The sequence below is a fragment of the Austrofundulus limnaeus genome, unplaced genomic scaffold, assembly GCF_001266775.1.
Source record: "Austrofundulus limnaeus strain Quisiro unplaced genomic scaffold, Austrofundulus_limnaeus-1.0 Scaffold102, whole genome shotgun sequence".
Classification (NCBI taxonomy): domain Eukaryota; kingdom Metazoa; phylum Chordata; class Actinopteri; order Cyprinodontiformes; family Rivulidae; genus Austrofundulus; species Austrofundulus limnaeus.
The window spans coordinates 1401329-1413138 of NW_013952504.1; the positions used below are offsets into that span (position 1 = coordinate 1401329).

General features: G+C 36.3%; 1 protein-coding gene across 4 annotated transcripts in view; it reads right to left on the bottom strand.

The window, feature by feature from the left end:
• Positions 1 to 11810, bottom strand: part of cntn6 (contactin 6) — an 88480-nt gene that overhangs the window by 37857 nt on the left and 38813 nt on the right. For all 4 annotated transcript variants that reach the window (XM_014013521.1, XM_014013520.1, XM_014013519.1 and 1 more), the window contains 5 exons: positions 9689 to 9831; positions 9474 to 9603; positions 8979 to 9129; positions 2852 to 2979; positions 1058 to 1230 (listed from right to left, as the gene is read on the bottom strand). In XM_014013521.1, the coding sequence (XP_013868975.1) occupies positions 1058 to 1230; positions 2852 to 2979; positions 8979 to 9129; positions 9474 to 9603; positions 9689 to 9831 (725 nt within the window). The remainder of the gene's footprint in view (positions 1 to 1057; positions 1231 to 2851; positions 2980 to 8978; positions 9130 to 9473; positions 9604 to 9688; positions 9832 to 11810) is intronic.

Below are 11810 nucleotides of genomic sequence, written 5' to 3' on the forward strand. Positions count from 1 at the left end.
ACACACACACACACACACACACACACACACACACACACACACACACACACACACACACACACACACAAACCAAGTCTGGGATGATAGAGCATGTAGACAGAGCCACTAACCTGTATTCATACTGCTGGATCTGTGTCATCACTGGCCTGGCTGACTTTAGTCATGCTGATCTCGGCCCCTCCATCACAGAAAATATCAGTTCATTTAGTGCATTTGGCTGCATCTTGCACAAACATTTTCCTCCCATTAATTCCTCTGCTCTGTCAATCTTTTTCTCCTTTCTTTTTAACACATTTTCTTTTTTCAGATCATCTTTTTCAGTTTGGGAGGGACCGCTCCCTGAGATGTCGCATAGGACGTTTGATTCTTTCACTAGTTGCGGCCGCGAGGGCTGCTGTGAAGGCAGCTGCGCCTGCATGCAGCAGCGTTTTATGGGGTCAAATAAAACAACGTAACAACTGGTTCTGGCTGGAACTGACCTGAATCCTCCCAAACCTCCCTATACCCACCACACTCCTGGATAGACAGAATTTTCAGCATGTGAAATCTGATTTGTGAATGTAGTCGATTGTGTGGGTCTACCATTGCCAACTTTCACACAATGTGTGCAATATTGGAGAAGTATATTGGAAAATGACAAATGAACAAAATAAGTACAAGATATTTTGAGGGCTGAAAGAGAAATAAGGYATGTTTGGTAAGTCCAGCCCTAAGTAGTGTCAGTCGTCATCAGAGCACTCAACGCTGTTACCTACAAACTGGCAAAGTGACTCCTGTAGATCCAAAGAACAATACCAGATAAACGTTCAAAAGAGTGCAGTGCAAAACCCTCAAGTTCCTAGACCTCTGGTAGAGGATCTGAGCTTGACATGAAAAAAGCAAACATCACCTATAAAGAAAACGTAATATGAGCTGAGTGTATTATACTGCATATAATACTGCATCCATTGTCAAAAGCTTGTAATAAAATGTACCTGTAGCACTTCAAATTGACAATCTATGCACATTATTCCTTTCAATAAACAATTGTTAGAAATGCCCTGACACAAAGACATACCCCTCCAATCATCTCGTAGTGCTCCTGCTTGCTGAAGTCTATGGCTTTGCCATTGAAAAACCACTTGAAGATGGGGTTTAGGGATGAATCACTGGACACTTCACAGGGTAACACAAGACTCTGTCCCACAGTTGCATCTGAAGTCAAAGGTGGAACAATGATCCTGGTGGGCTCTGCAGCAGAACAGGAATAAATTGAAGGTTATTTGTTATTTTGTGTGAAACTGTTACTCTATAAAATCTGCCTGAATGAAGAAGGTAATAAAGTTTAATTTGGCCCGAATAATGAGACAGATTCTGGTCCATCAGAGTAATTAAGTGACCTTAAATAACTTCACTTAGGGAGCAATTGCCTCTTATTAATCTGCAATGAATAATTTAATGCACTGCTTTCACAAAGTCAACTAAAAAAATGAAAAGACTCCATCTATATAATTATCTTCTTTTAAATGATAAATCTTACAAAAGCATCAGGAACCTTTTTTAAAATATATATTTATATAGTTATTGAAGTGGTTTGTTCCACCCTACAACAAGATCTGTGTTTAAAACCTCACTAATAACTATTAACTACTACTAATGGCTGATCATAATAATGATTTTAAGCTAAGTGTGTTATAAACTACATGTGCTGTTCCCAACATACATTTTGAGCACAACACACTGCTCTACATTTTTACTTGAAACTTTGGCAATAATTATTCATCCTGTTTGTTGGCATAATATCTTATGAAGAACTGGAAACATTTTCAAAAAAAACTCTCAGAAAGTAATTGAATGATTTTGATGTTATCCAATTCAAGATGGACATTTTGGCTGCGTCCAAATTCAGAGGCTGGGTCGTACGAAGTCGTACCGGTTGAGGTGGTCCAAGTCCTTGGTAGACCGCGAAGACCGGAAAAAAAGTGATTGTGAATTTGGAAGATCTCCCGTCTTTACCTCAATGTACGTCCTGTCGCCTAGCAAACATAACAACACTAAACAGATGAAAAATTAGATTGAAAGTAGAAAAATATCAACATATTATCATTATTAATATCACAAAACAACAACATTAACTTAAAGGCAATTTTTGAAGAACTAATGGGCCCGCCATAGGTGCATGGTTATTTCGCTCGTTTTATTTCTGACAAAAATAATATTTAAAAACATGTCTATACAAATGACATATATATTAACAACATAACCTCTTGAAACTTTTGTTTTTTCTACTGACAGATTTTTATTTAAAACATATTCCTTTCTCTCGTTTCGTCCGCCATTACGAGCAGAAAAMAATCTCTGGTTGGCCCGCAYTGCATTATGGGATATGGTGGACAGAGAAGGATCCATCTGACCCGTCCTTCAAATCGGGGCAAAGGAAGGATGCATTTGTCGGCTGCATCAGAGGAGTCTTCGGATTTGGAAGCCTCCGGCTTGGCGTTGTTACATAAGCAGCTGACGAATTAGTCCTTTGGAGGACCCAGCCTCTGAATTTGGACACAGCCATAATCAACCACCTACACTAAAATGGGTCTCTTAGTGAATTATACAGATACTGAACTAGAATTGGGTGTAGTTGAAGCTGACAGCTATTCACTACACATACTTCAAGCACTTGCAAATCATAAAAGAGCGCATATCGCAAGATAGTACAAAACACCCCCACGAAAAGAGGCAAGCAATATACAGTGCATTGCTTAAAGAAATTTTAGGTCTTGTCTTTTGATGTAGACCTTTTCCCGCTTCAATAATAAAAGTTTGAGGCATTTGCTAAGTAGATGGGAAAAATCTGTGTAAAAACCTTTGAAAATACCTTTTACCATCAGTGTTCCTGTACTGCTGGATGCTCCAAAATGGTTTCTTGCCACACACGTGTACCTGCCCTCATCAGACTTAGAGATGTTGGTGATTCGCAGAGTTCCATCCCCCAAAACAGTTTGTCTGAAGAGAGGGACAAAAACTGAAAATACCTCCACTTTAATTTGCTCAGCACATTTTCTGATTAGAGTATAAGAATCAAATTTACAAGTTCTTGGCTGTAATACTTTTTTCCCTGTCATTTGCTCTTTGTTCTTTGAGGCTTTAGAGTACATTCCAGAAATCTATTTGCATGTTTTAGAAGATAAAAGTTATATTAACAGAAGCAAAGTAGACTGCATGTTCCTTTTAGTATTGTAGTTGCATTTAAGTTGGACACATGATTGTGCCCCAGGTTTGGAAAAGAATGATGATAAAAGCAGTGCAGTGCTGAAGAGAGGCATGTAGAAAGATGTCTTTACATCCAACTCTAATAATTTTGTATCATGTAGACATCAAATAATCACATCAAATATACATTATATATGTAAATAAATATTACAAACACCAGTGAGGCTTGGTATTGGGGTAATTACTTAAAGAATTCATGACCTATGTCTGTAACTCAGTCCATTTTACAGTTATTGATCCAAAATTTGGTGTAAGAACTAAGAATGAACCCTAGCTTAAATTTTTTGCATTTACTGATTCTATAAAGTTTTAGTTAAATCTTTACCAATCACTATTAGAACCAACTCTGTTAGTAAATTATCTCATGGACTAGTAAACAGCCTTGAAATGTTCAAAAAGTATTATTTTAGTAAACCTCCTCAACTGGTTTATTATACTTACCCCTAATTTACACTACATGTGTTCTGGCTCCGCTCCGCTCCGGTCCGACCTCTGCAGCAAATATGCACCCATTATAATCAATGAGAGTGTTTACACCGGCTGCGCAGGGCGGCGGTGAGCGGACGGCGATCTGTCAAAATTAAATCCGATCCCATTTTTGCCAGACACTGGAGATGCGCCCGAGTCAATTTTTAAAGATTACGTTGCACCAGCAGGAAGAAGAACGAGCACAACATCCGTATTTACAAAATAAGACACTATTAGGCAGAATAATTTGTTTGAATAATGTCGAAGTCCCAGCTATATTAATAAATAAATGGATATATTTCTACACAAATGCTGCCAGAATGTATCGTTCTGTCTGGGAAGCAGATGGAAACATGTAGCATGAAGCATATGTGTACACACACGATACACGTGGATTTTATTTTGAAATCAGAAGTTTCAAAAGCAGGACAGCGAGACAGTTTCAACCATATATATCAAAAGCCTCTATTTCAATGGTTTCAGCTGTGTTTGGTGTTTGTCTTTCACAGAATTAATTATTTTTTGCTCTGACTTCCAAATTTATCACTGAATTTATCATGCAATCTCCTTCCTGCACATGCTCCCTCCTCTGTGTGTCGCACCGGAGCAGAGTGGAGCGGATGCTGTATAAAATGGGGCACAAACGAACAGCTGCGAACTGCGCACCGCAGCGCAGCGGAGTGGAGCCGCATGTAGTGTAAATCCAGGGTTAGATTCCAACCCAATCCAAGGCGGTCACCATAGCCAAGTGGCCTAAGAAAATATAAACTGCCTATAAATCAGTTAGTTTGACAGATTTGGTGCTGTAGTGGGTTGGCATCATTGCCAACATATTCAGCTCTGGAAAAAAATTAAGAGACTACTGCACAGTTTCCCTGTATTTGGTTGAAAGCGTTCCACCAAATATTGATTTCTGAATGCTTCCTGAGTTGAAACGTTAGCATTGTTTCTAAATGAACATGAACTTGTTTTCTGTGCATTATTTGAGGTCTGAAAGCTCTGCATCTTTGTGGTCATTTGGACCATTTCTCATTTTCTGCAAAGAAATACTAAATTTTTGCTTGGAATTTCAGAGACACAATGTTCATAGAATAAAATAATATTCATTTTACTCAAATATATACCTATAAAAAGTAAAATCATACAAAATGACAATTTTAAAATGGTCTCAATGTTTTCCAGAGCTGTATTCTGAGCGTTAGGCAACATGTGTGGGAGCTAGTTCTAGTAACTGTGTGAAAGGTGTGGTACCTCCTGGACAGTAGTGAGTCCATCACAAGGTAATCCATTTTACTTTTAAATGTTTATAAGTGAAATAAAAAATGCTAACATGGTTTAGGTTTGTTAGGAAAAAGAATGAAAACATCTAGTTTAGTTTGTAAATGATTGTGATAAAAAAACATCCACCTTGCATTTCAGATGTGATGGCAGATTTATTGAAACAGTTTCAGACTCACACAAAAAACTGCAAATCAGGTACTTGACATAATGTCTGTATCATGTTAATTTAAGAGGTTTTAATGTATGCTTTCCACACATAAGGTTCATTTGATTTTACTTTAAGGGTTAGGTTTATATATAAAACTGTTATATTATTTTAAAATATGACACATTGTTGATTACTGAAATAATGATGCTTTCATGCACCTTAATGAACAAGATATCAGGGGATGATTAACAAAATGTTTAATCAAGCTCTGTGGTTGTAAAGATGCATCAGTGTTTGATTGTTCTATTAACGCCAGTCATCAGGATGGCTCATTTAACAAACTTGCYCAGGTCAAATCTGTTTCTCAACATTCTTGCATGCTGGTGTTAAATTATACAGACTTTTGGTCTTTTGGTCAAAGCACATCTGAAACAGCAGTAGTTTTTGTTTTGTTTTATTGTGAGGTAGAACATTTTATAGAGGGTTAGCTATTCCACAGCCTGTGCCTACAGAGCTGTTCTTGTCATAGGACAAGGGACTCCTCAGATGATTGTATTTCAGATTTTATAGTCCTGGGTTTTATCTGGTCTGATTTACAAAATAAACACAATAAAACCCTGTTTTATTTTAAAACAAACTAAAGGGAGTTTGAAACCTAAGATTCAAAGTGACTATTCCACCTTCATTTACAATGCTTTACACCATGGACCACTTGGGTTGGCACACTGGTCCCCAACAAACAGAAACAAAGCATGTAAACATATGCATAAATGAGGCTGATTATACTCTGGTGTTGTGACCTTTGGACTCAGTAAATCAAACAGAAATACTTTGAGCAGCTGACTCAAAAAATCAAACAATTTCACCTCTGTTTCTAAGAAAAAATATGTATTCACTTGAGCCAAGCTTAAGACCCATAAAAGTCTGACACACGGTGCTTTGCACTGATTTATTGACAAAAATATCAAACGCTGAGTGATGGGAGGCACGGTGCGAACATGACCTCGGGGGCAATGAGGTGAAAAACAAATAGAAATGCACAGAAATATCTGCTTTGTAGACAAATTCTGTTCCAGGCTGGGGATTTCTATTTGTGTCAAAGTGTGCTGCCCCTGTAACGACTCGGTAATCTTTTCTCGGGACAAACCAGTGAAAAAGATGATAAATAATCTATCTGATTGGTCACATGTTGAGACAGTTCTGGTGAGTTATAGACAATCAGTGGGAGCATGGCTGAACATATTGATCAAAATGAGAAATAGATTTCACACAGACTTCTACAATAATTAATGTGCAACTCAAATGCACAAAACAGTCCAATTACTGTGCTAAATAGAAAAATTAAGCCACATTTTGGGCAAATTGATGACTCGCTTCTTAAATTCTCCTTTTTAGCACCTTACAGCTATTTTCTGTCTTGCTTTGAATTAAAACAATTGAAATTGTTAACACGATAAAGTGAACAACTACTTCAAAACAAGAGTGTTTATCACAATTAACTAAGAAAATTATTATAATTTTCTTGAGCAAATGCAAAAGAACAAAAACTTCTTATTTTTTATGCAATTGTCAATTTCACCAGCAAAACCAACAGACTGGATTAATGAAATGTGAGACATATGGTACAACTACAAAATATAAGAAAGACCCTAAAGCAATTAAGAAGTCTTAAAATCTTTACAAAAATAAACCAAACCACTTCCAAAGAACCACTTTAGTCAAAGAACATTAAAAATAATGTTCAGTGAAACTGCTTCAAAAATTCTTTACAAAGATGTGAAATAAATAGAACAGAAACAGATCCAAGTCATTTTAACTCCAAGTCATATTAACAAATACAAGAGAAATGCTCTATCTTTAGCACTGTAACAAAAAACTCCCCTTTAAATGAGGACACAGAGAACACTCATTAAGTGAACCCTGTTGAAGGTAATTTTGTGACAGATTAACAGGATTTTAGATATAGTCGTATTCTTTTTTTGTGATTGATTAKAGTCATTTATTTTAATCAGTAAGACGATCAACAAGTCTACTTTACCCTGTAAGGCCCACTGTTACAAAATAACATTTTAGCTGTATCCAAAAACAAACCTGCAAATGTTTTTTTCTTGTAAGACCATATTTACATAGTGATTAGGTCTTATTTTTTAGCCTTGTATTGTCATTGGATTGTAAATGTGTAAATAGGTCTGATTATCAGGCCTTGAAGTCATTCAACTTGTGAACTTTCCTTGATGCACACCTCCCTCTTTTACTAAAGTGAATATCTCAACACTAAAGTACGGTAAGTAAAATCCTTAATTAATTGTTTATTTGTGTGTGTTATTATTCAAGTGTGTACAACATGTAATTACTAAGTTATTGTTGAATACATGCACCAACTTAGATTTTTGACTTATGGCTGTAGTTTTACAACTTTTCAAAATATTCTGGACTCAGCATCTGGACCAGACATATGTCCAGAGTCCAATACAATATATTTGATTATTTGCAATTTCTAAAGTTATTTTTAATCTTCTTAGGACAGATTTGAATAATTCTGAGGGATTAGGGCTAGAAAACATAATTTATTGTGGTATTTCAAGCCCTTCCAGTAACAGCTTTTGAAACTTTGGCTGTATTTTATCTGTAATAAAGGCAAGTATACCATTGTTTTTCTTGTGAAATTCTCGTTTGATGTATCACATGACCCTCTTCCCATTGAAACAACTAAAGCTGGATCCAAAACGGCTAACTTCAAAATGGCCGCCATGGTCACCACCCATCTTGGAAAGTTTCGCCCCTCCCAAATACTAATGTGTCACAAACAGGAAATTAATATCACCAAGCATTCCCATTTTACTTAGGTGTGTCCATATAAATGGCCCACCCTGTAGAATTGTTTACAATCTAATGTTGATATAAAAGGTTCCACCCCCAGGGGTGTGACCAACACAACACAATGATGGTACACTGTAGAATTATATTGTGTTTTTGATTGAAAAATGTGTTCAAAATCTCTTTAGTTTTAAAACAATACTGTATATAAAATGTACCGGGGTGTAAACATGTTGGAATTTTTGAACCGGCATACACAACAAATGAATATATTTAAACATTTTAATTTTGCTGTTAATGCTTAATGTTAAATCTACAATTTTGAAACTGCCAAGTACCAGGAAAACATTTTATTTATAGAAAAAATGTCAGCAGTGTTTTTGTTCACTTCAATGAAACCCTTCATCTACTTTTAGGTGCTGTAGGCCTTTGAAGTTGAAAATTGGGAGAAAAAAAAAGCAAGACTCTCACCCAAAAGTTCTTCTGTCAGGTAATGAAATGGATTTTTGTAATGTAAGTATTTTAACTAGAAACCTGTGCTTTATATTGCATGTCTGCTGATGAATAATAAAACTGAAAAAAGTTCACATTCACAAAGAAACATGCACCCCTACCTATTTTAATAGCAGTTTACATAACTTTCTGATTAGTTTAGGGTAGATAACAAAGGGATTTTTAGTATTACAAAACTACTTTTTTTGTTTATTTCAATACTTAGCTTCCATCTTTTCTCATCACATTTAATGATTTAAGCAGAGTAGTTACTTTATTTTTTGGTACGCAAACATATCCAACTATTGTATTTACCATTTACCCCATCCATTTATTATAATTATTCAACCCTACCTGATTTCCTAATTTGTGTATGCTTACAAAGCGGACATCTACAAGTACAAACAGTGAATTCCTGTAGATGATTGTATAAAAAGGGCTTTGTGTAGTAGATTATTTGTCAAAATGAATTTAGGCAACATACCCTGTGAATTTGCTGTGCAGCAATGTTTACAATAACCCTTACCTCTCGCTGTCTTTCAGGAGTTTCCCCCCTCGCCACCAGGATATCGTAGCCCTGGGTGAAGCGTTGGGTCGGCACTCTAACACCATCTCTCCCCCTCTTTGGATCACGGTGGATTTTTTCACAGGCCGCTGGGTAAAGTCAGGCGGCAAAGCTGGAAGAAAAAGAGACCTTTGTTGAGGCCATTTGTCTCAGTTTGTGGAGCGGCAACAGCAGTGCATAAGACCAACAGCAGTGCATAAGACCAACAGCAGTGCATAAGCCAAAATGTCAAGTGCATTACCAGCAATTACAGAAATCATAATTTACTACCTGACAGGCATGTTGTTGTTTGAAGTGATTATAGAAATGAAAAGGAAAGGACACAACTCTAAGAGCAGTTGATAGACTGAGTTTATTCACTTTTATGGAGGAGGCTGTCAGTGCTCTGGTAACAGAATGCACAGACGATGTGTCGAAGGTTGTGCTTTAGATTTAGATAAAGACAAAACCACCTACCTACAACCTTGAGCTCAGCGCTGGCATATATGGATCCATATTCATTTTCTGCCACACACTGATACATCCCTGAGTCTGATAAACTGATCTTGGATATGGTCAGTCTACCAGCTTCAACGTGAACTTTCCCCTGCAAATAACAAATAGGAAGATTTTAGTGGTGCCCTTTCCCCCCCCGCACCCTTTATTTGAGAAGAAAATGTCCTGTTTCCTACCTTTGTTGATAGTGTCTGACCATTCTTTAACCATCGATAGGTAGGTTGAGGCCTACCAATGGCTTTACATTCCCACTGCAGATCAGCATCAATTGCCATATGTGCATCTTTCAGCATCTGGGCCCAGTGTAGATGTTCAACATCTGAGCAAAACAATAAATAAATAGAAACATATTTGAAGATCTTTTTTTCTTTTACCCTGTTACAAGAAAAAGATCTTCTTTGCTTTTCAAAGAATTGTGCTGAATAAATCCCACCAGGTACATCACTCTAACACGACGATAGACAAGAAAATAGCTTGCACTGAGTTTCCCTGCCACGGAGAGAAGTTAGACTAGTTGTTTATTGGCATATAATAATGACAGAAAAGGCCTATAAAACTTTGCTCAGGTATAAGGGTATTCTCCTACAGTCTGCTCTGTAGACAAACTTTAGTAACTTGAACTCAATATAAGCCACCACAGGCACAAATAGCAAGCAATAAAAAAGTAGAATTGCATTGTCTCTGACTGATTGTAGACCTGGGCTGCTGCCACTTCCTGGAACATTTGCTATTTTTTTTACAGTATGTCCTGGCATATTAGACATGTCATAGCACTTTATGGACATCAAGTTTAGTGCATACAGTTTTTTAAGTTAATTTTTAAAAAGTAAAACATTATACAAAACAAAACTATTTTTTAGTAATGATTAACATTAACAATATGAATTTTTATCCGTGTACTTTACAAAAAAGATGTTTGGCTATTTTTATATCCAGATCTTTTACTGATCTGTTGTCAATCAACCTAATTTTGGGCAGACCAACTAAACTGCTCCAGGGGCCACAGTTACAGCAGGCCAATAGTTCAGGGGCCGAACATCCAGCTATTTAAGTCATTATGTAAATAAACCAAGTAGTACAAAGATCTGCTTTCTCTGAATTAGTTCATTTTTCAGTATTTAATCGTGAATAAAACATACAGAGCCCTAATAAAGTAGTGATATGTAAAGAATATCAGAAACAAAAATAACACATTATGCCTCCTATTTGTATGTAAATGTTGTAAATGTAAAACTAAGTGTTTAAAAATCAGCGTTGTCTCTGTTGCAATTAGCTTTGTAAACTCAAGTTAACATAGTATAACATAATATCAATTAGTCTTTTTTTTCTTCTTTGTTTTATATAGTTTTATTCGATTTTCTCTTGTTTTTATCTTTGATTCTTATATAGTTGAGTTTTATGAGCACCTGGTCACTTTTTAATCACGTTGTGTCCTCTGTATGTCCACGTCATACGTCTAGTGTTTTTCTTGGAACGAAGCTGACTCATTGTCACTGTAATCGAATTTACCTGCGGGTACAAATAAAGTTCATTGATTGATTATTTAACACTAACTTTATCTCACTTGCCAAATGCTTTTTAAACTAATTTTATTTCTATGTATGTGAGTTTTATCTTCACCTGCTTGTAGTTGTAACTGTCTTGGGTGTTCATAGACGTGTTTTTAACAGCTTTCAACCAAGATTCTGACATTTCTGTAAATACCATCTAATCTTATGTTTAAGAGACTAATTAGTGCTTTAAATCACATTCATACACTGATGGGACCCACACTGAAGGCAGTGGGGCTTCAATGTCTTGCCCAAGGACACTTCGCCTGTGACATGTGAATGAATTGCAGTGAAATCGAACCCCCAGTTCAATAACCACTCAGCCAAAYCTGCACAAGAGCTATTAACTATGACTGAGATAACCTAATTCAAGATGGCCAACAAAGCTAATTCAGCAAACACAATATATTACACCAGAGCAATTTTACAGAGACTGAGCAAAAATTGGATGTGGGAGTACCTGAGAGTCACCCACAACACATGCTCCAACACAAACTTTAAGAGCCAAGTCATCTTCCAAATATAAGAAATTAGAACAAATTGACCAAATCTCTGTCCTCTTTCATCACAGGAGATCTTATTTGAAATTGTTGGCATCAAAGGCAGCAAAAAATCTAAGTTAGTTCAAGTAATGCTGAATTTAGAAACAAAGACATGGTGACATTTTTGTTATGGTGGCAGTATTTTCATGTATTATAAAAATAATATTACAATTCCATTCTAATTGAAAAAAAGTAGTATAGGATGC